The 25,140-nt window shown below is 44.1% G+C and overlaps 1 protein-coding gene across 2 annotated transcripts in view; it reads right to left on the bottom strand.

Annotated features, from left to right (window-relative positions):
* Positions 1–25,140, bottom strand: part of NRAP (nebulin related anchoring protein) — a 137,986-nt gene that overhangs the window by 39,706 nt on the left and 73,140 nt on the right. For both annotated transcript variants that reach the window (XM_077454995.1, XM_077454996.1), the window contains 8 exons: positions 23,923–24,027; positions 20,757–20,864; positions 18,710–18,811; positions 18,429–18,626; positions 17,937–18,041; positions 1,812–1,910; positions 1,031–1,135; positions 680–787 (listed from right to left, as the gene is read on the bottom strand). In XM_077454995.1, coding sequence (XP_077311121.1) covers positions 680–787; positions 1,031–1,135; positions 1,812–1,910; positions 17,937–18,041; positions 18,429–18,626; positions 18,710–18,811; positions 20,757–20,864; positions 23,923–24,027 — 930 coding nt within the window. The remainder of the gene's footprint in view (positions 1–679; positions 788–1,030; positions 1,136–1,811; positions 1,911–17,936; positions 18,042–18,428; positions 18,627–18,709; positions 18,812–20,756; positions 20,865–23,922; positions 24,028–25,140) is intronic.

Raw genomic sequence — 25,140 nt, 5'->3', positions numbered from 1 at the left:
TAAAAAAACAAAATCAAACTACATAGCATTTTTATTGCTTTTTCACTTTTTTGGGTGGAATTTACTGTTATGAGTTAAGAAACACAAAATAACAGTAACATGCACAGAAAAAAAAACAGACAGTTTATCACATTTTAAAAGTTCTATTTTCATACCTAATTGTTTTTTATCTGCCCTAGCAGTGAGCTTGCTTTAATCAGTGCAGATAAATGCAGGTCCCCCCACATGGTGCGAACAAGCCCTTAAACACCCCAAGCAAAAAGAAAAAAGACAACCAAAACAGCAAGGGAATACCAAGTTGGGGTCTGTGGGGGCTTCCTATGCAATTTTATAGAAGTCAAAAATGACCAAACAGAAGTTCCCTATTGGTTTTGATAAAATTTAAGTTCAAACTGAATTAGCTTTGTATATTTGTATATATATATATATATATATATATATATATATATATATATATATTTTTTTTTTTTTTTTTTTTGGGGTAGATTTGCTCATCTATTTCTACTGATAGGACTAGATAAGAATGGAGTATTAAGCAGGGGGCCATGGTCCCTGTATGCAAATTTTCACAGAAAAAGAGAAAGTAAGTAATTAGGACAAAAGCTTCCTCCTTGTACCACTTTTACCTCGAGATTATAACTACTCTCAGCTCTGGGGAAGCAAATAGCTTTGTACTTACATCACTGGCCAGATCTCGCTTGGCTTTGGCTGTGAGGATGGACAATGAATCCAAACGCAACTCAAATCCCCTTTCCTTCTGCTTCTCCCAACTGCTCTTATACAGCTTCTGCTCCGCACCATCCAAGAAGAAAGGAAGGGAGTTAGATATAAATAGAGAGAAGATAGATAGGTAGATAGATATGTAGATAGATAGATAGATAGATAGATAGATAGATATCCTCCCTTAGACAGTTGTCACCAGAACATGTATCCCAATTGGAAGATTTCCCTTCTGTTGCAGTTCTTGTGACAGCTGTGAAATTTTGGACATTTTGATTCTACACAACACATATATGTATGGGGGACTTACCTCACTGATATTGTTGGCATTCATTTTGGCCTGCAGGAAGATGGGCTCATCTTTGTGAATGGTGTAGTGGTGCAGGAGGTCCTCCATACTTGACTTGTAGACAATCTGTAAGACATAAGAGTCATTAGCGAATGGGTCAATTCAAATCATATGCAGCCATATTCATCTTCATCCCACCAGGCTGCCTATGTCCAAGTCTGATCCCAACAGACAGCGAGAGAGGTTGATGTGTCCAGCATTTTGTTCGCCATAATGGGCAGTAGATAGGCCCACTGGATTTGAGGGAGCAGTGCCAAGACTCAACATTTGCAAACCATGATAACATTCCTTTTTTTTTTCCTCCCTTATCTGTGGACATCTTTGGATAATTTTGGCAAATAGCCTACATGGCGAAGGAGGTACAGGGGATGCTGAGAGGAGTCAGAAGACACACTACAGTTCACAAAACATTAAGCCAGGCAGCCTATCAAGTGTCGGTGACATTAAAGACACAGCCGTGGCTCTGTAGTGTTTAAATGTTGTATGCACCAAGTGACATCTGTGGAATAAAACCCAGAAGGTACAATTACCAGTTTTGCTGCAATGGTGGGCTCTTTCCAGCCAGGCATAACACATGGGGAAATGTGCATGTATTGCAGTGATGAAATGACATATACTTTACCTGTGAAGACCAGTTTAATGCCAATGTCAATGCCTAGTAGACATGGATAACTATTTAACTGTTTTTACACCTTTAATCTGTATTATCTGTTCTGCACTCACATCATTCTGGTGTACTCACATCGCTTTGCAGCTCCTGGCTCTTTTTGGCATGCTTGATGTCTGGGGTGTCTGCAATGCTGGTAAATTTTAGGGTGTCGGCTTTCTGGCGATATTTTTTCTGAAAGAAAATGAAAACACTTAATTGGCAAAATCCTTAAAGTGATTGTAAAGTCTCGTTTTTTTTTTTTTTTATAAAAACAAACATACATACAAACTTACCTCCTCTCTGCAGTTGGTTTTGCACAGAGCAGCCCAGGTCCCCTCCTGTTGAGTGCCCCCACAGCAAGCAATTTACTATGGGGACACCCGAGAATCACAGCTCCCTGTGTCCATTCACACATGGAGCTGTGGCTTGGCTCCACCCCCTTTCTCTCCTGATTATGGGACTGACGTTGATTGACAGCAGCAGGAGCCAATTGCACCTCTGCTGTGTCACTCTCAGCCAATCAGGAGGGAGGGTCTCGGATGGCCAAGACAATCGTGGACATTGCTGGATAGAGATTGGTCTCAGGTAAGTATTAAGGAAGCTGAGGGGGGCTGCTGCACACAAAAGGCTTTTTATCCTAATGCAAATAATGCATTAAGATAAAGAAAAAACTTCTGACTTTACAACTCCTTTAACCACTTGAAGACCAGGCCTGTTCTGGAACTTTTTGTTTAAAAGTTAAAATCAGTATTTTTTTGCTAGAAAATTACTCCAAACATTTTAGCATGAACCCCAGAGAATAAAATGGCGACCGTTGCAAAACACAGACAAATTGCGCATGTCTGTGAAATAGCAACAAATTACCTTACCTAAAATTGTGGACACTTTAAAGGCCTTTTACAGGTTATCAATTTAAAGTGTAAGTCCAACCTAACACTAAAATCCCTGCATCTACAGACATCCACAATCTAAGGCCGCGTACACGCGGGCGGATTGTCTGCCCAACTTAGTCCGCTGAAACGTGTTTCAGCGGACAATCCGCTCGTGTGTGGACTTCAGCGGACTTTTTCAGCGGATAGTCTGACGGACTAAGTCTTTCGGAATTTACGTAATTTTGTCCGTCCAAACTTGGTTTCAGCGGACAGTCCGCTCGTGTGTAGGCAAGTTGGACGGACTAAGTATGGCGCATGCTCAGAAAGGATTTACACGCCGAAGGTTGCATTGCAGTGTATTGGACGTCGTATTTCTAGTCCCGTCGTACGTGCTGTACACGTCATCGCGCAAGCTTTCAGCGGACTGTCTGTTCATCGTGTGTGGTCAAGTCCGTTCATTCAAAAGTTGGACGGACTGTCTGTCGGATTGTCTGACGAACTTAGTTGGGCAGACAATCCGCCCGTGTGTACGCGGCCTAAGACTAACCTATCTATCCCTTTAAAGAAGAAATTGCTATACATACCCTTTTTGAAGCTGAACCAGTCTCCAGCAGCGGATATCTGCAGAGGACACACCTGACAATGGCTGTGAAATGAATGGGGAGTAACATTACCCATAGCGTTACTATGGGGCTTCTGTTGTCGGCTGTTTCCTCTGCACCCGGCTCCACAACAAAGCAATTTGAGTCGGATCAGCTTCAAAAAAGGTATGTATATGGATTTCTTCTTTACAGGGCTAGATAGGTTAGTGTTAAATCGTGGATGTCTGTTAGGGATGAGCTTCGTGTTCGAGTCGAACGTACATTCGACTCGAACATTGGCTGTTCGTCCGTTCGGCGAAGTCCGAACATTTTGGTCCGTTCGCGTCAAATTCGTGTGGCGCTCACGGCCCACAATGCACTGCGATGGCGCAGTGCATTGCTGGCTCATGATTGGCCAAGCATGCACTGTGACCCCGCATGCTTGGCCAATCGCAGCGCCAGCAGCGAGGAGAGCCATGATTGGCCAATCATAGCTCAGGCTGTGTAGTGCACGCCCCACACTATATAACGCCGCCATCGCGGCGGCCTCTTGTAGTGTGTTGGCGTCTGAAGCAGTGGGTGTTCTGTGTACCTTCAACACAGTACACACCGATCGTTTTCGGCCGATTTTCTATCTTGCTGTTGTGTAGTGGTTATTGTCTGCGTGCCCTGACCGCAGTATACACCGCTATATTCACCTCACCTATATAGCTAGTGATCTATCTTTAATAATAGAGCTTGCAGTCAGTAGTGTTAGGAGATAGTGCGTGCTGTCTGCGTGCTCTGTACCCAGTACATACCGCTATATCCACCTACATAGCTGTTCTCTATTTGAGCCCACTTGCCATCTGCAGGAGTTATTGGAAGTTGTGTGTGCCTCCAGCACAGCACAGTATACATCTGTATATACCCCTTTATCTCTGGTGTTCTCTGGTTATTGTCTGCGTGCTCTGACTGCAGTATACACCGCTATATTCACCTCACCTATATAGCTAGTGATCTATCTTTAATAATAGAGCTTGCAGTCAGTAGTGTTAGGAGATAGTGCGTGCTGTCTGCGTGCTCTGTACCCAGTACATACCGCTATATCCACCTACATAGCTGTTCTCTATTTGAGCCCACTTGCCATCTGCAGGAGTTATTGGAAGTTGTGTGTGCCTCCAGCACAGCACAGTATACATCTGTATATACCCCTTTATCTCTGGTGTTCTCTGGTTATTGTCTGCGTGCCCTGACCGCAGTATACACCGCTATATTCACCTCACCTATATAGCTAGTAGTAGTGATCTATCTTTTATAATAGAGCTTGCAGTCAGTAGTGTTAGGAGATAGTGCGTGCTGTCTGCGTGCTCTATACCCAGTAGTGTTAGGTGATAGTGCATGCTGTCTGCGTGCTCTGTACCCAGTACATACCGCTATATCCACCTACATAGCTGTTCTCTATTTGAGCCCACTTGCCATCTGCAGGAGTTATTGGAAGTTGTGTGTGCCTCCAGCACAGCACAGTATACATCTGTATATACCCCTTTATCTCTGGTGTTCTCTGGTTATTGTCTGCGTGCCCTGACAGCAGTATACACCGCTATATTCACCTCACCTATATAGCTAGTAGTAGTGATCTATCTTTTATAATAGAGCTTGCAGTCAGTAGTGTTAGGAGATAGTGTGTGCTGTCTGCGTGCTCTGTACCCAGTAGTGTTAGGAGATAGTGCGTGCTGTCTGCGTGCTCTGTACCCAGTACATACCGCTATATCCACCTACATAGCTGTTCTCTATTTGAGCCCACTTGCCATCTGCAGGAGTTATTGGAAGTTGTGTGTGCCTCCAGCACAGCACAGTATACATCTGTATATACCCCTTTATCTCTGGTGTTCTATAATAAAGGAATCTGCAGGAGTTAGTGGGTGTTGTGTGCCTCCAGCACAATATACACTACCCAACTGCTGTTTTACCCAACTCCCTTCAGGCCATTACCATGTCTGGAAGGCCAGCAAGGAGAGGCAGACAGGCGCGAGCCGATAAAAGAGGGCACGCAGGCTCTGTGTCTAGAGACAACAGTGCTGGTCGTGGACGCGGTGCATTGTCATCAGCACGTGGCCATGAGACATGCTTGTCCTTCTTTTCGGCAGCTGGACATGTTGAACCGCAACATGCCAACGACTTGGTAGAGTGGATGACCAAGCCCTCTTCATCCTCCTCATCCTCTCTCACCCAGTCTCAGGGTAGTAGCAAAGCAGCTGCCAACACATCGTCTTCCCTCCTCTCAATGTCATCATCAGTGACTCCTTCCCTAGACCCACCACGTCCTCCTGAGGAGTCTCCTGAACTCTTTGAGCACAGTGTTGGGTACATGCTCCAGGAGGATGCCCAGTGTTTTGTGGGCTCTGATGATGACACTCAGCTAGACGAAGGCAGTAGCATGAGCGCAGAGAGAGGGGATGCTCAAGAAGGACAGCAATCTGGCAGTCATGTTCCACAAGCTGCAGCATACTGCCAGGTTTGCTACAGCGATGAAGAGGGAGGGGATGATGAGGGCACTGACTCCACGTGGGTGCCTGGAAGAAGGGAGGAGGAGGAGGAGGCACATGTCCAACGAGGCAGGATGCCCTCCGGGGGCCAGCTTAGGGGCAGCACACCGACTGAATCACACCGCAGAGCTCCGCCTGTGCAGAGCGCTGCCTCTGCGCGTTATTCTAAAAGTTCTTTGGTGTGGGCCTTTTTTGAGACGAGTGCATCAGATCGCACCGCTGCTATTTGCAACATATGTCTCAAGTGTATCTCACGTGGCCAAAACATCAGCCGCTTGGGCACCACATGCTTGACCAGACATATGTTGACCTGCCATGCAGCTCGTTGGCAAGCGTACCTCAAAGACCCACACCAAAGAACAAAGCGGACCTCTCCTTGCTCCTCATCAGCTGGCATCTCCAACCCCACTAGACCTTCAGTCCTCTCTGAAACCTGCTCTGAGAGGAATGAAGGTGTAGAATTAGGTGTGTCACAGCCAAGTGCTTCCGAGAACTCTGCTAGCGGTACACCCACTTCCAATTATAGCAGGCAAATGTCCCTGCCCCAGCTGCTGGACCGGCGGAAGAAGTTCACTCCCAGCCATCCACATGCCCAGCGGTTGAATGCTAGCTTGGCTAAATTGCTAGCACTTCAACTGCTGCCTTTTCAGTTGGTAGACTCGGCCCCCTTCCGTGAGTTTGTACAATGTGCGGTTCCTCAGTGGCAGGTCCCCAAATGCCACTTTTTCTCACGGAAGGCGATTCCGTCTCTCTACCGGCATGTGGAAGGCAATGTCCCTGCCTCGCTGGACAGGGCAGTCAGCGGTAAGGTGCATATTACCGCTGACTCATGGTCCAGCAGGCATGGACAGGGACGTTACCTGTCTTTCACGGCCCATTGGGTCCCTCTTCTGGCTGCTGGGAAGGATGCAGGACAAGGTGCAGTAGTGTTGGAGGTTGTTCCGCCACCACGCCTCCAAAATGCTACTATTGGTTGTGACACACCTCTCTCCTCCACCCCCTCCTCTTCTTCTTCCTCCATGGCCTCTTCCAGTGCTCTGTCCTCAGAACCAGCGGTGCTCCGTAGGCGTTCCAGGGGCTACGCAAGTACGCAGGCAAAACAATGCCATGCCGTGCTTGCGCTGGTTTGTTTGGGGGACAGGAGCCACACTGGGGCGGATGTTTTGTCAGCTCTGCAGGGGCAGGCCGAGAGGTGGTTGACGGCACGCCAGCTTAAGCCAGGAATGGTGGTTTGCGACAATGGCACCAACCTCCTCTCCGCCCTCCGACAGGGACAACTGACCCATGTGCCCTGTGTAGCTCACGTCCTTAACCTGGTGGTGCAGCGGTTCTTGGGCAGGTACCCCGGCTTACAGGATGTCCTGAAGCAGACCAGGAAAGTCTGTGTGCATTTCCGCCGATCATTTAATGCCTGTGCTCGGCTGGCTGAGCTCCAAAAGGAGTTGAACCTGCCCAAGAACCGCCTTATATGTGACATGCCCACCAGATGGAACTCAACATTGGCCATGCTGCAGCGGCTGCACACACAGCAGAGGGCCATCAATGAGTACCTGTGCGACTACGGCACCAGGACAGGGTTAGGGGAGCTCGGTTTTTTCTCACCACGCCAGTGGGGCATGATCAGGGATGCATGCACTGTCCTGTCACCGTTTGAGGAGGCCACAAGGATGGTGAGCAGTGACAGTGCATGCATCAGTGACACTGTACCTCTTGTCCACCTCTTGGAGCATACGCTGCGTGGAATAATGGACAGGGCACTTGAGGCAGAACAGAGGCAGGAAGAGAAGGACTTCCTTGCCTCTCAAGGCCCCCTTTATCCAGACAGTGTTCCTGCTGTGCCACCCATCACACAGGAAGAGGATGAGGAGGAGGAAGAGGAGGAGGAGGATGATTGTGTCAGCATGGAGGTGGAGGCTGGCACTCAGCATCAGCATCAGCAGCAGCAGCAGCAGCAGTCTTGTAGGGATGATTTACAGTCCCAAGAAACACGTGGACTTGTACGTGGCTGGGAGGAGGTAGCTGCGGATCATGTTGTCCTTAGTGACCCAGAGGACTCCGGACTGAATGCCTCAGCTAGCCTACGCTGCATGGCCTCCCTGATCCTGCAAAGCCTGCGGAAGGATCCTCGTATTCTTCGGATCAAGGAGAGGGACCATTACTGGCTGGCCACTGTCCTTGATCCACGGTACAAGGGTAAGGTTGCCGACCTTATCTTGCCATCGCAGAGGGAGCAGAGGATGAGACATCTCCGGGAGGCCTTGCAGAAAGGTCTGTGCAACGCGTTCCCAGAGACTGGGAGGTTACAAACTCCTGGTCCTGGACAACGTGTTGCTGAGGCATCGGTCAGAAGGAGCGGTGGAGAAGGTGGCCGTCTGACTGATGCTTTCAGACAATTTTTTAGTCCGCAGCCCCAAGGTATGATCGGTTCCAGCACCCATCGCCAGCGTCTGATTTACATGGTGCAGGAATACCTAGGGGGCAAGGTCAGACTTGGACACCTTTCCCACCGAAAATCCTCTGGCTTACTGGGTCTTGAGGATGGATCACTGGCCAGAGCTTGCACAGTATGCAATTGAGCTACTGGCCTGTCCTGCATCCAGCGTTCTTTCGGAACGCACCTTCAGTGCTGCTGGTGGCTTTGTTACCGATCACAGGGTGCGCCTGTCCACCGAATCAGTTGATCGACTGACCTTCATCAAGATGAATCAGTCTTGGATCACCCACAGCTACCAAGCACCTGAAGCTGATGTAACCGAATAATTTTTTTTGAAATACCACATCCCTTCAAGACTGCCTATGCTGATGCTGAGTGACTGTCCTGCTATGTTGATTGTCTATCCTCTTCCTCCTCTGGTTCTGGTTGATGCCATCAGCCCAATTTTTCTGCCCCTGTTTAACAGGGGCGTTTAAGTACAATTTTTGATGCAATGCTTTGCAGCAGGGCTAATTCCTGCAATCAAACAAGAGTATATGGAAGAGGTTGCAGTGTGGTGGCACCAGCACCAGTGCCTAAGGCCCAATTTTTCTGCCCCTGTTTAACAGGGGCGTTTAATTACAATTTTTGATGCAATGCTTTGCAGCAGGGCTAATTCCTGCATTAAAACTAGAGTATATGGCAGAGGTTGCAGTGTGGTGGCACCAGCACCAGTGCCTAAGGCCCAATTTTTCTGCCCCTGTTTAACAGGGGCGTTTAAGTACAATTTTTGATGCAATGCTTTGCAGCAGGGCTAATTCCTGCAATAAAACTAGAGTATATGGAAGAGGTTGCAGTGTGGTGGCACCAGCACCAGTGCCTAAAGCCCAATTTTTCTGCCCCTGTTTAACAGGGGCGTTTAATTACAATTTTTGATGCAATGCTTTGCAGCAGGGCTAATTCCTGCAATAAAACTAGAGTATATGGGAGAGGTTGCAGTGTGGTGGCACCAGCACCAGTGCCTAAAGCCCAATTTTTCTGCCCCTGTTTAACAGGGACATGTAATTACAATTCTTGATATAATATTTCACAGGAGGGCCCCTTCCTGTGCCCACCCAGAGTAACGGTGAGGACTTAGTGTTGTGGCACCAGCACCACAACCACCAAAGGTCAATTTTTCTACCACTGTTCAACAATGGCATGTAATTACAATTCTTGATATAATCGTTCACAGCAGGGCGCTCCAGCGCCCACCAAGAGTCACTTTCAGGGCTTACAATGTTGTGGCAAAACCAACACCTTGTTCCGCCATTTCTGCAGAGCATATAGGGCAGGCCCCTACTTTCAAACATCCAACTTACAAACATCTCCTACTTGCAAACGGAAGGAGACAACAGCAAGTGAGATGAAAAAAGATGGACGAGAAAACAAATTATACAGGGGTGATAACCCTTCCCTATGTTTTCCAAAAAGCTTAAAAATAGTTTTTTTGACTGGAGCTACACTTAAAAAATGTACCAGTTGAAAATTACAAACAGATTCAACTTAACACAACAAACCTACACAGTCCCTGTCTTGTTTGCACCGCCTGTATACTGCTGTTCTGAGTATATAGGGCCTGGGGGCCACACGAATTTCCTTTTTTTAATATGGGTACAAGGTTCCCCTTAATATGCGTACAAGACCCAAATAGGCTGGTAATGGGCAGGGAGGGCTACCCATGCCATTTTTCTCAATGATTTTCAACCATATTGCAGGAACCAGATATAACATTAAAACCGCAAGCAGTTTTAAATGGTGTTATTTCCGTTTAATGTCATTTTGTGCAGGGACTGTTTTAAACACGGGAAACACGTGGCACTTCAAAGGCATACTACAGACACCCCCCAGGCACCATATTTAAAGGAATATTTCACTTTTTTTTTCACTTTAATCGTCATTAAAATCAGTGCTCCCGCCAAAACGGCCATTTTTAAAAACATTTTAGGCATTGACCCATGTCCCCTGGGGCAGGAGCCAGGTCCCCAAACCCTTTTTAGGACAGTATCTTGCATATTAGCCGTTAAAATTAGCACTTTTCATTTCAAACGTTCGAGTCCCATAGACTTCAATGGGGTTCTAACGTTCGTTCGAGTTTGGGGTCCGTTCGAAAGTTCTGGTGCGAACCGAACCGGGGGGTGTTCGGCTCATCCCTAATGTCTGTAGATGCAGGGATTTTTGTGTTAGGGTGGACTTCTACTTTAAAGCGGAGGTCCACCCTAAAGTGGACCTTCCGCTCATCGGAACCCTCCCCCCCTCCGGCGCCACAATTGGCACCTTTCAGGGGGGAGGGGGGTGCAGATACCTGTACAGTACAGGTATCTGCACCCACTTCCGGGATAGCTCTCTGCGGAAAGGGGCGTAGATTACGCCCCTTTCCGAAAGTCCCCCGCTGCCTGCTGGGAAACACACAGATCCCAGAGGTAGCAGGTCCATCCTCATTGCGCAGCGGGACTCGCGCATGCGCAGTAGGGAACCGGGAAATGAAGCCGAAAGGCTCCACTTCCTGATTCCCATACCCAAGATGGCGGCGGCAGCACCCGAGAGACGATCAAGAGATCGGCTTCGGGTGCCGACATTGCGGGCGCGCTGGACAGGTAAGTGTCACTATTTTAAAAGTCAGCAGCTGCAGTATTTGTAGCTGCTGGCTTTTAAAAAAAAACAAAAAGCGCGGAGTCCCGGCGGACTCCCGCTTTAAGTGTTACTAAACCCAGGACATGACATTCACAATTATCTGGTCTCCTACACTGCACAGAACATGAAAATGCAATTGTTTTAGTAAATATAAACTGCTTAATACCTTTTCTCATCAGCAGTATATAGCAGTCTTGTGACTTCTATCCGTTTCAAGCCAAGCATTGGTTAAAGCTTGTAGGAGGAGTTTTCATTCTCCTCTGACTGTCCTATGAGGCTGCAGGACCCCTGACCCTCTGTCTGGACAGTGCTGATTGGCCCTGTGCTGATCACATGCACCTTCCCCAACAAAAAAAAAAATTCTCTAGCAATACACAAAAACTGAGCATGTTCAGAGTGCTTCCAAGGCTCTGTACGATCAGCAAATGGGTTGGGGACAGTAAAAGAAGGGGAGGATCCGAGAAGACAGGAAACAGCCTTTTTACACAATGCAGAGGGTAAACCCCTTAGGTTCCACAGTGAGTATAAGAAGCATGCTTTACTGCATATACAGGCTGATTTTACTGTTTCGGGTTTCAATAACACTTTAACCACTTAAGGACCGCCGTATTGCCATTGTACGTCATCGCAATGGCACAGGCAGGCACAAGCACGTACATGTACGTGCCTGCCTTCCAGCGGGTGGGGGGTCCGATCGGACCCCCTCCCGCTGGATATGGCGGTCCGGTTCGCTCCAGGAGCGATCCGTAATGAGGGGATGGCCGTTGGTTTCTGGCCACCCCCTCTGGATCGCTCCTGGCCAATGAGAAGCTTCCTCCCACTGTGTATTGTTTACACAGGAAGGAGGAAGTGATGTCATTCTCCTTGGGGCGGTCTTTTTGACCGGACTACAAGGAGAAGACTAAAAGTAAGTGTGCACCAACACTACACTGACATGTAGGTACACACAGGCACACAACCCCCCCCCCCCCGATCCCCCCCGCCCCCCCTCCCCCCCCCCCAGTCACAGTGTCACTGATTGCATTGATCATTTCTTTACTGATCACTGCATTCAGTGTCAGTTGTAACAGTAAAAACTGTCAGGGCAGTTAGTGTTAGGTCCAGGGTAGCCCCCTATCCCCCCCCAATAAAGATTTAACCCCCTGATTGCCCCTAGAGTTAACCCTTTCACCCCCTTTTGCCAGTGTCACTAAGCGATCATTTTTCTGATCGCTGCATTAGTGTCGCTACTGTCGCTAGGTAGCTAGTTATTTTTTTAGGTTCACCGCCAGGTTTTTATATCGCTAGGTACCCCGATATACTACCCAATAATGGTTTTAACCCCCTGATTGCCCCTAGTTAACCCTTTCACCCCCTTTTGCCAGTGTCACTAAGCGATCATTTTTCTGATCGCTGCATTAGTGTCGCTACTGTCGCTAGGTAGCTAGTTATTTTTTTAGGTTCACCGCCTGGTTTTTATAGCGCTAGGTACCCCAATATACTACCCAATAATGGTTTTAACCCCCTGATTGCCCCTAGTTAACCCTTTCACCCCCTTTTGCCAGTGTCACTAAGCGATCATTTTTCTGATCGCTGCATTAGTGTCGCTAGTGTCGCTAGGTAGCTAGTTATTTTTTTAGGTTCACCGCCAGGTTTTTATAGCGCTAGGTACCCCGATATACTACCCAATAATGGTTTTAACCCCCTGATTGCCCCTAGTTAACCCTTTCACCCCCTTTTGCCAGTGTCACTAAGCAATCGTTTTTCTGATCGCTGCATTAGTGTCACTAGTGTCGTTAGGTAGCTAGTTATTTTTTTAGGTTCACCGCCAGGTTTTTATAGCGTTAGGTACCCCCATATACTACCCAATAATGGTTTTAACCCCCTGATTGCCCCTAGTTAACCCTTTCACCAGCGATCACAGTATACGTGTCACTGGTGACGCTGGTTAGCCAGTTAGTTATTTAGGTTCCCCGTCAGGTTTTTATATAGCGCCAGGGACCCCCATATACTACCTAATAAAAATTTTAACCCCCTGATTGCCCCTAGTTAACCCTTTCACCACTGATCACCGAATAAGTGTTACGGGTGACTCTGGTTAGTTTGCTTTTTATAGCATCAGGGCACCCACCATTTATTACCCAGTAAAGGTTTAACCCCCTGATCACCCGGCGGGTGATATCAATTAGGTTTTAGGGTCAGGGTCTGCGTCGCCCCAGGCAGCGCTAGGTTAGTGCCAGTACCGCTAACACCCACACGCAAAGCATAAACCTCCCATAGTGGTATAGAATCTGAACAGATCAATATCTGATCTGATCAGATCTATACTAGCGTCCCCAGCAGTTTAGGGTTCCAAAAAAACGCATTGTTAGCGGGATCAGCCCAGATACCTGCTAGCACCTGCGTTTTGCCCCTCTGCCCAGCCCACCCAAGTGCAGTATCGATCGTTTACTGTCACTTACAAAACACTAAACACATAACTGCAGCGATCGCAGAGTCAGGCCTGATCCCTGCGATCGCTAACAGTTTTTTTGGTAGCATTTTATATTTAAATCCGGAAGGCAGTGCTTGGTTTTCGGGGTCCTGTACGTGGCTAGGCTCCCAAAAAGTCCCCCACATGTGGTATCCCCGTACTCGGGAGAAGCAGCAGAATTTATTTTGGGGTGTAATTTGACTTATGCCCATAGCATGTGTGAGCAATATATCATTTAGTGACAATTTTGTGCAAAAAAAAGAAAGTTTGTAATATTCCCGCAACTTGTGGCAAAATATAAAATATTCCATGGACTCAACATGCCTCTCAGTAAATAGCTTGGGGTGTCTACTTTCCAAAATGGGGTCATTTTGGGGGGTTTTGTGCTATTTTGGCATTTTATGGCCTTCGAAACTGTGATAGGTAGTGAGGAGTAAAATCAAAAATTTGCACCCTTAGAAATCCTGAAGGTGGTGATTGGTTTCGGGGTGCCGTGCGCGACTAGACTCCCAAAAAGTCCCACACATGTGGTATCCCCATACTCGGGAGAAGTAGCGGAATATATTTTGGGATGCAATTCCACATATAACCATGACATGTGTGAGCAATATATCATTTAGTGACAACTTTTTGTAAAAAAAAATTTTTTTAAATTTTTTGTCATTATTCAATCCCTTGGGACAAAAAAAAAAATATTCAATGGTCTCAACATGGCCCTCAGAAAATAGCTTGGGATGTCTACTTTCCAAAATGGGGTCATTTGGGGGGGGGGTTTGTGCCATCTTGGCATTTTATGGCCTTCAAAACTGTGATAGGTAGTGAGGAGTGAAATCAAAAATTTGCACCCTTAGAAATCCTGAAGGTGGTGATTGGTTTCGGGGGGGCACGACTAGACTCCCAAAAAGTCCCACACATGTGGTATCCCCATACTCGGGAGAAGTATCGGAATATATTTTGGGGTGCAATTCCACATATAACTATGGCATGTGTGAGCAATATATCATTTAGTTTTTTTTAGTTTTTTTGTCATTATTCAATCCCTTAGGACAAAAAAAATAAATATTCAATGGGCTCAACATACCCATCAGCAATTTCCTTGGTGTGTCTACTTTCCAAAATGGGGTCAATTGGGGGGGGGGGGGGTTTGTACTGCCCTGCCATTTTAGCACCTCAAGAAATGAGATAGGCAGTCATAAATTAAAAGCTGTGTAAATTCCAGAAAATGTACTCTAGTTTGTAGACGCTATAACTTTTGCGCAAACCAAAAAATATACGCTTATTGACATTTTTTTTACTAAAGACATGTGTCTGAATACATTTTGCCCTCAATGTATGACTAAAATTTAGTTTATTCGATTTTTCTTATAACAAAAAGAAAAAATGTTTCGCTCTTTTTCCATTTATATCGCAAAAAATAAAAATCGCAGAGGCAATCAAATACCATCAAAAGAAAGCTCTATTTGTGGGAAGAAAAGGACGCAAATTTCGTTTGGGTGCAATATTGCATGACGCGCAATTACCAGTTAAAGCAGCGCAGTGCGAAATTGTAAAAAGACCTCTGGTCCTTAAGGTGTTTATTGGTCCGGGGCTGTAGTGGTTAAATATGAATGATGGCTCTAGAATTACTGCTCTCACTCTGATGTTTCTGATGATACCGCACATGTGTGGTACAATCACTGTTTACATATGCGTACTGCAGCCCTCAAAAGTGTGGGCTGCCTCGGAGGAGGGGGGGCAAGCACCGCCGGCATACGGGGTTGCAAAGGAGCCCTTCTCCCAGCGATCGCCCAGGGAAAGAGAGAGCCAACCAGATCATCACAGAGCAGGGAACATCGCTGTAACAGCTTTCATTTAAATTGCAGAGTGTTCCTTGCACTCGCAGTCACATACAGCCCAGCCTCCTGGGCTGGGTACTTTGAACACTGGTTGAATGCCGGGATGTGTGAAGTATATCAAAGTACAGGGGCCAAGAGGCGGAGCTGTATGTGACGGAGAGTGGGGGAAACACTCAGCAATTCAAATGAAAGCTGTTACAGTGATGTTCCCCGCTCTGTGATAGTCCGGCCAGCAATCCTCTTCCTCTTTTCTCTCTTCCTCTGCACAGGTGAAGCGGCATTGATTTAACAGGTGAGACTGCATTGTTGGACACAGGTGAGGATGCATTGTTGGGCACAGGTGAGGCTGCATTGATTGGCAAAGGTGAGGCTGCATTGTTGGGCACAGGTGAGGCTGCATTGTTGGGCACAGGTGAGGCTGCATTGATGAGGATATGTGAGGCTGCATTGTTGGGCACAGGTAAGGCTGCATTGATGAGGACAGGTGAAGCTGCATTGTTGAGCACAGGTGAGGCTGCTTTGTTAAACACAGGTGAGGCTGCTTGGTGGGCACAGGTGAGGCTGCATTGTTGGGCACAGGTGAGGCTGCATTGTTGGGCACAGGTGAGACTGCATTGATGGGCAAAGGGGAGGCTGCATTGATGGGCACAGGTGAGGCTGCATTGTTGGGCACAGGGGAGGTTGCGTTGATGGGCACAGGTGAGGCTACACTGATGGGCACTGATAAAGTTGTTGTTAATTTTTATTTTTGCAATGGAATTCTGCATAAAACATTTAAGCATCATTTCATGGGATAATTTATGAGGGCATGTTTAGGGGTGTGGCAGGGTAGAGGTTGGGTGGGGCAACTGGTGGCGAGTAACCCTTAGGGCCTGGCTAGTAGCTCAGGAGTTGGAATTTTGAGCCCTGTGTACGGGACCTATGCGCACAATTGCATTTACGTGTATGTGTGGGGGAGACAGGGATGACTTTATATATTTTTTCGAATATTTATTTATTTTATTTAAATTTTTTTTTTTTTTTTTTTTTTTCATTTAAATGTATTGCTGTCACAAGGGGTAAATAAGCCATATACAGTGCCTTGCGAAAGTATTCGGCCCCCTTGAACTTTTCAACCTTTTGCCACATTTCAGGCTTCAAACATAAAGATATAACTTTTTTATTTTTTGTGAAGAATCACCAACAAGTGGGACACAATTGTGAAGTGGAACGAAGTCTATTGGATTTTTGAAACTTTTTTAACTAATAAAAAAATGAAAAGTGGGGCGTGCAAAATTATTCGGCCCCCTTGTGTTAATACTTTGTAGAGCCACCTTTTGCTGCGATTACAGCTGCAAGTCGCTTGGGGTATGTCTCTATCAGTTTTGCACATTGAGAGACTGAAATTCTTGCCCATTCTTCCTTGCAAAACAGCTCGAGCTCAGTGAGGTTGGATGAGTTTTCAGCTCTTTCCACAAATTCTCGATTGGATTCAGGTCTGGACTTTGACTTGGCCATTCTAACACCTGGATACGTTTATTTGTGAACCATTCCTTTGTAGATTTTGCTGTATGTTTGGGATCATTGTCTTGTTGGAAGATAAATCTCCATCCCAGTTTCAGGTCTTTTGCGGACTCCAACAGGTTTTCATCCAGAATGGTGCTGTATTTGGCTGCATCCATCTTCCCCTCAATTTTAACCATCTTCCCTGTCCCTGCTGAAGAAAAGCAGGCCAAAACCATGATGCTGCCACCACCATGTTTGACAGTGGGGATGGTGTGTTGAGGGTGATGAGCTGTGTTGCTTTTACGCCAAACATATCATTTTGTATTGTGGGCAAAAAGTTCGATTTTGGTTTCATCTGACCAGAGCACCTTCTTCCACATGTTTGTGTGTCTCTCAGGTGGCTTGTGGCAAACATTAGACAAGACTTTTTATGGATATCTTTGAGAAATGGCTTTCTTCTTGCCACTCTTCCATAAAGGCCAGATTTGTGCAGTGTAGGACTGATTGTTGTCCTATGGACAGATTCTCCCACCTCAGCTGTAGTTCTCTGCAGTTCATCCAGAGTGATCATGGGCCTCTTGGCTGCATCTCTGATCAGTCTTCTCCTTGTCTGAGCTGAAAGTTTAGAGGGACGGCCAGGTCTTGGTAGATTTGCAGTGGTCTGATACTCCTTCCATTTCAAAATGATCGCTTGCACAGTGCTCCTTGGGATGTTTAAAGCTTGGGAAATCTTTTTGTATCCAAATCCGGCTTTAAACTTCTCCACAACAGTATTACGGACCTGCCTGGTGTGTTCCTTGGTCTTCATGATGCTCTCTGCGCTTTCAACAGAACCCTGAGACTATCACAGAGCAGGTGCATTTATACAGAGACTTGATTACACACATGTGGATTCTATTTATCACCATCAGTCATTTAGGACAACATTGGATCATTCAGAGATCCTCGCTGAACTTCTGGAGTGAGTTTGCTGCACTGAAAGTAAAGGGGCCGAATAATTTTGCACGCACCACTTTTCAGTTTTTTATTTGCTAAAAAAGTTTAAAATATCCAATAGATTTCGTTCCACTTCACAATTGTGTCCCACTTGTTGGTGATTCTTCACAAAAAATTAAAATTTTATATCTTTATGTTTGAAGCCTGAAATGTGGCAAAAGGTTGAAAAGTTCAAGGGGGCCGAATACTTTCGCAAGGCACTGTAAACATAACAGTTATTAAAAATTAAAATATTAATTAAAAAATTTAAAATATGCTAAATGTATCTTTCTGTGCGTGTTCCCTACTGTAGTAGTTATTCGTTTGGAACCATTGATACATTTTTGGATATGAGTTGCCTATCTATAACATTTCCTAGACAATACTGAGAGTGTCCAACTCACCTCACTAATGATTTCTCCAGCCTTTTTAGCCTGTTTCACGTTCAAACTTCCCTCTGTTATCCATCCGACTCCTTTCATCCACGCCAGATCAGACTTGTACTGAAGCTGCAGTGGTTCATTAATTAAATGTTATTGTTACAATAAATAATAATACTTTTTTCAAGTATATTTATTTAGAAATATTCCATATTTTATAAGAAATAAATGTAAGAATATATGACAATATATGCTCCACAAATGCAATTCAGTTATCTAGTATTTGGCCTCTTTGGGGTGTTGCTAGTTGTGTTGCTTTCAAACCCACATATCAAAGTGCTTTGTGTCGCACCTCTTATTATTGTTACATGCTGCTGCCTGGCAATTAATCTGGCAGGGCACCTTTGCAGTGCTGTGTTTTAATTACTTCAAAGTGAACACTTCATGTCATGTTTCCAATATTATGTCTCCCTCCTCTAAATTTTTGAATAGTGATTTATCAGGCACATATCTCACCTCACTTTGTAGGCCATACGCTTTCTTGGCCCATGTCACTTTCATGTCCTCAGGAAGAATGGTATATTCATGTAGCTTAGTGCGATAATCCAGTTCGCTAGCGAGTGACTGGGCCTTCTTGGCATGAGTGATGTTGACCATGTCCATCGGTAGGTGGAACTGAGCCTTACTCTCCTCAAATCCTTTCTTGTAGGCTATCTACAACATAATCATAAACAATGTATCAATGTCACAGGCCTCATATAGTGAACTTTATGTAAGAATTGAGACCATTCCGCTACCTCGCTACTCAGTTTCCCAACTTGCATGGAGTGGAGGAGTCTGGAGTCGCTGTTTGCTGCCGCTTTGCCTTTACCTTTTTCATATTCCTCTTTGTATTTGATCTGTAGAGGAGAAGAAAAAGATGGAACGCTGGGCACCACGTCTGTAACATTCTTAGCTCTTGATGAAAGATTGGGCTTTGCACACCCAGGCATTATTATCAAACCTTTAACATAGGCCAAACAACCTAGTGACCAGGGAACTGGCCACAAACTGGAATTTCCAACCTTTTTAATGCTTTACTTAAAGTGGGTATGAGTTGGGTTGTTATTTCTGACCATGTTCCTGTATGAGCCATTTCTCCTCACTTCCTGTACTTGTGTCATCTAGAGCAGTGGTCATCAACCCTGTCCTCAGGGCCCACTAACAGGCCAGGTTTTATGTATTACCTTAGGGAGATGCAGACTAGAATACTGCAATCACTGAGCAGCAAATTATATCACCTGTGATGTATTTAAGTTAACCTGGCCTGTTAGTGGGCCCTGAGGACAGGGTTGATGACCATTGATCTAGGGCACTAATGGCAGCTGCACTTCATGTTTGGCCTGTCCAGAATGCATTCTTTATATATTCTTGAAGAATCCACTATACCAGGGACACCATCAATGTCTGTCACCATATCATGAACACATTTCAGAGAGGGAACGCTACAGCTATGTTCCAAATGTCACCAGGGTAGGAAGCTAGGGAATGTTAGGTAAAGCCAAGAGTGGACCAAACTCTTTTTGTACTCTGGCACAAACTACACTTTAACCTTTATTGTTTATTGAATGTCCTAGAACACCCTTACTGGTCACACAAAAATAAGGAATAATCCCTGGACAAAGTCACGATGATGAAATGATGAAAAGCGTTGGGACGTGGCTGTACAGCAACCAGAAGTAACATACCATGTAGGACATTCTAGACGTGGCGGAGAGGCGGTTGGGTGAGAAGCCGAGATTGTTGGCCTGTCTAACTATATTCGGACACTGTAGTGGCTTTGTTATTATTAAGGCACAAAAGAAGGTTTGCTTGTAAGTAGGTTTTTAATTAAGGTGGAGAAATAAATGGTGTTTTTAATGTCATTGCACTAGTAGAGTTCCTTTCTTCTTTTTCTATAAGTGAAATATAGCTGGTTTGGCTAAGTGAATTTGGAGAATCCCAATGGTGAAGCAGAGGATTTAAATATAAAGCTTGTTATGCCCATCATGAGAATGAAAGCATTTAATCCCAGTGAGTGAGTGCCCCATGGGGAATTGGTGACACTGAGCACGTGGTGTGGTGTTGACAAGTTACAGTTATTGATAAGAACTTATATTCCATAACGACTGTGAACATTTTACTTTTTAATGTTAAATATATATATTTTTTTTTTGATACATGAGTGGACACTGTGTTTTTTTAATTTAGTTATTCTCTTTATAAGTGGTATTTAGCATAATTTAATTGTGCTTGTATATATACCTTTTTTGCTAGCACCACTGTACTTTAGTTTATTGGAAGGGATACACTAGGTACGAATAATAAGGCTTATAAAAGGTTCTCATCAGATGGCTGATGAAGATTTAAGAAACAGCCAGGGCTGGGTGGCCATTGGACTTTGGGTACCTTTGCAGCAGTATCTGTAAGGAAAATGTTTCCCTCCCTGAACCAGTCTAGCAATCCATTGGGCTTAGCAGCACTGACATGTACCAGTGAAGGTGTAATTAGGTTGGTCATGCAGATGATGCTGGGAAGATTGTCCACCATTGTCCCATACAATGACTATGACATGAGTATACTGGCTAATCGTGTATGTTTACATCCTCAGTAGTCACGGCTGGAGTAATTATTAGGTGAGAAAAATCCATTTTGAGTAACCAGTTTTCTCCCCCTCTAGGTCAATAGGCCAGAGGAGTCCAGAGAGATCATAGACATTCCGCAGATATAAGATGCTTCCCTAAATGGACTGTAATTAAATAGATCTGGGAATGATCATTTCTACAACCACCAAGAGATGCCCTGGCATCTCCAATATTTACTTACATCACTTGCAAGGTCTCCTGAAGCTTTGGCAGAGGAGATGGACAGGGAATCCATTTTCATCTCAAAGTTCTGACCTTTAGTCTTCTGCCATTCTTCCTTATACTTGTTCTACAAAAGAGTATAAAACAAGCAGAATTGGGGTCATCGCAACATTCTCAGCCACATTAACTGTCAAACATGATGGGGAAGATTTAGTAAAACTAGTGCACACAGAATCTGGTGCAGTTGTGCATTGTAACCAATCAGCTTCTAGGTTTTATTGTCAATACTTAATTGTACAAGCTGGAGTTGGAAGCTGATTGGTTACTTTGCACAGCTGCTCCAGATTCTGGGTGCTCCAGTTTTAGTAAATCTCCCCCTGTAATTTCAAGTTTGGCCCATAAACATCTGTCTGATCATCACTAGAGATGAGAAATACGTTGAGTTTTTATTTGCCAAAATATCAGCCATATCATAAATATTTGGCAACATTTTGCTGTTTTCATAAATGCAGTAGAGGCAATGAGGACACTGAAATTATGGTAGTTTATGTACAATGGTTTTTATATGACTTCCAAGGGTTACAGAAACTCATTTCACCTATCTTGGACCTGAATTCTTCAAGTACAATTAGAAAACATTACAGTGGAAGCCATCAAGACAGCCCCTAATCACCATTGATCAGTCTTGACATGGGTGATCACATGGCATTGTTAATAAACACAGCAAGGTTAGTGACACAGTTTTGTTGATAAACAAAGCCATATCACATAGCAAAAAAGCTACATTTATCCAGCATTGTCATGACTGAAAAATATGGGCTAATTTCAACAAGATTCCAAGTTTCCCAATATTGTTCATTCATCCCTATTTATTGCCAATGCAGCCATATAGGTGCCATTTTCCCCCTCTTACTTCAAGTATAAGAGACTGAAAAGACACTGTCACTGGACTATGCACCAGAAGACTGGACAGACATTTGGCTAGCAACTTACAAATCGTCTCATTATACACTATATTATCAAAAGTATTGGGGCACCTGCCTTTACACGCACATTAACTTTAATGGAATCCAAGTCTTAGTCCGTAGGGTTAAATATTGAATTGGCCCACCCTTTGCAGCTATAATGGTTTCAACTCTTCTGGGAAGGCTGTCCACAAGGTTTAGGAGTGTGTCTAAAGCCCCATACACACTATCAGATTTTCTGCTGAGTTTTTCCTTCAGAATTACCAAAACCATGTAATATGAGGTCAAACATTAGGAGTTTCAATTTGTATGCAATCAGGCAGGCCCTTCTACTACATGGTTTTGGTAAATCTGATGACAAAAATCAGCAGACAATCTGATAGTGTGTATGGGGCTTATGGGAATGTTTGACCATTGTTCCAGAAGCGCATTTGTGAGGTCAGGAACCTGTTCTATTGGATTGAGGTCAGGTGCAGCCCAGTCAAGTTCCTCCCCCCCAATCTCGCTCATCCATGTCTTTATGAACCTTGCTTTGTTTACTGATGGAAATCATTTGATGGAGGGGGATTACCGTGTGGGGTTGTTTTTCAGGGGTTGGGCTTGGCCCCCTTAGTTACAGTGAAGGGAACTCTTAAGGTGTCACCATACCAAGACATTTTGGACAATTTCACGCTCTCAAGATTGCCTTGCTAAATAATATCTCCAGGTATGACCAGGTCCCAATGTCAACTCCTCCTTCACTGCTGCCACCAAACAGACAATAGCATGGTCATGGAAAATGTCTAAGATTTGTATCCTAAACTTATCCAGGCAATGATTCAAGCCAAAATTAAAGCTACACCTCAGAATAGAATCAGAAGCTACACTAAAATTTGTCATCCCTAGGTGGAAAATGTCTTGCCCCCAAACTTCAATGGCTCTCATTTGGAGCCCTGATATGGGTGGACATTTTATCCCCCACACACTCCTTTGGAGCCGCAGCACTGACAACCCCTAAAACCTCATCCCACTCACCTCCTCCTTTCTCTTCTTTCTTCTTTCCCCTCCTTTTACTGTACATTATTTTGATTATTATTTAAATTTTTATAACCTTTAAATTATTATTTAACTCATCACAGCATAGTGTTCCCCTATAGTCTGCTCAGTAATTATTTTTTTCTTTTTCTCCTCTCAGTAAAATGGTGAGACCAACATCTAGAGTTTGGAAACATTTCCACAGTGAGATTTCTGCTGAAAGCAAAGCTGCAATTTGCAAATATTGTGAGAAGAAATATTCTTCTCCAAATGCTACAAGGATGACAAAACACATACTGGCATGCCAGAGAGGCCCTAAAGACATTCATGAATATTTTGGGATGAAATGATGAGGACCAGAATGAAAGTGCAAATAGCTTTTTCATTGTTCAGAATATTTCCATTTTTTCCTAGAAAAAACAGGGAAAAATTACTTTTTTTCCCATGGCTTCAAAATTTCCAGAATGAAAGTGCAAATAGCTTTTTCCTCATTCCAGAAACACTCTTTCTGCTGCTTCTGGATCATAACAAAGTGTTTCTTTACCAGCAGCAACTTCAACTACTCCACACTGATTTTTTTTTTTTTTTAATTGTTCAGAATATTTCAATTTTTTCCAGAACAAAACATGAAAAAATGCTTTTTTCTCCCATGGCTTCAAAATTTCCAGACATTTTACATGTGTATTTTTTTACTATGGTGGAGGAGAGACACCTAGCCCCCATGATTTAAACATAAATACTTAATGGTCTGTTATACTGGTTTGTTAGTTTCGATTTGTGATTTGACTTGAGCGCTTCTGGGAATTTTACGCCCGGGCTTTACAACTGCTACTGTCATGCTTCTACTCGAAAATGTTTGGAGATATGCTTTACCCTATGGCAATACCCTCCCAGAGGCATGTATGTCATTCCTTAAATAACATTTTTGATTGAAATGAACCATAAAAACTTTGGTAAAGTTTTTCTACTACATATTCTTATGTTGAAAATCCTCAAGTGGTTAAAGTAACATATGGACCAAAAAATATATATATACAAATGCAAAAATCACAAACTATGATTTTAAGATTTAAGGAAATAATATTTTTAGATTGTATGGTCATCTATATTAAGGGTAAAAAACAGTCTGGGTTTATTTCTATCTACTTGGGAGTTTTAGGTGTCAACACCTACCTTTCTGTATATCATATCAGTTCCAGTACCTACCTCACTGTACAGTTCAGTGTTGGCTTTTGCTTTCCTCATTTCTGGTACATCTTGAGAAAGTGTATAATGTGTTTTGGATTTTTCATACTCCGCTCTATAATTCAACTAAAAAGAAAAAAATAAATCAATAAAAAGTTAAAATTATGCTTTATTGGCACTGTAAACAAGGTTACGTTAATGTGTTTTTAATTTTTACGATTGTCTTTTTATGCAACATTTTATTTAGATTGTTGAACAAAAACATTTTATATATATATATATATATATATATATATATATATATATATATATATATATATATATATATATATATATACATATACACACACACACATATACATACATAAATACATACATACAGTATCTCACAAAAGTGAGTATACCCCTCACATTTTAGATTTTTTTCTTTTATTATATCTTTTCATGTGACAACACTGATGAAGTGAAACTTTTGCTACAATGTAAAGTAGTGAGTGTACAACTTGTATACCAATTTGCTGTTCCCTCAAAATAACTCAACACACAGCCATTAATCGTTGGCAACAAAAGTGAATACACTCCTAAGTAAAAATGTCCAAATTGGGCCCAATTAGCCATTTTCCCTCTCCGGTGTCATCTGACTCGTTAGTGTTACAAGTTCTCAGGTGTGAATGATGAGCAGGTGTGTTCAATTTGGTGTTATTGCTCTCACTCTCTCATACTGGTCACAACATTGCACCTCATGGCAAAGAACTCTCTGAGGATCTGAAAAAAAGAATTGTTGCTCTACATATAAATGGTCTAGGCTATAAGAAGATTGCCAAGACCCTGAAACTGAGCTGTAGCATGGTGGCCAAGACCATAGAGCGGTTTAACAGGACAGGGTGTCAGCCTGTCAGTGCTCAGACCATACGTCGCACACTGCATCAAATTGGTCTTCATGGCTGTTGCCTCTTCTAAAGATGATGCACAAAAAGCCCGCAAACAGTTTGCTGAAGGCAAGCAGACTAAGGATATGGATTACTGGAACCATGTCCTGTGGTCTGATGAGACCAAAATAAACTTATTTGGTTCAGATGGTGTCAAGCGTGTGTGGCAGCAATCTGGTGAGGAGTACAAATACAAGTGTGTCTTGCCTACAGTCAAGCATGGTGGTGGGAGTATCATGGTCTGAGGCTGCATGGGTGCTGCCAGTGTCTTCTCGAATACTATCCCCCGTTGGATTGTGTCTGCCCTATA

This window comes from Lithobates pipiens, unplaced genomic scaffold (genome assembly GCF_037356315.1).
Source record: "Lithobates pipiens isolate NorthernLeopardFrog02 unplaced genomic scaffold, aLitPip1_a1.2 Scaffold_25, whole genome shotgun sequence".
Lineage (NCBI taxonomy): Eukaryota > Metazoa > Chordata > Amphibia > Anura > Ranidae > Lithobates > Lithobates pipiens.
This window is presented reverse-complemented; position numbering and strand designations above follow the sequence as displayed.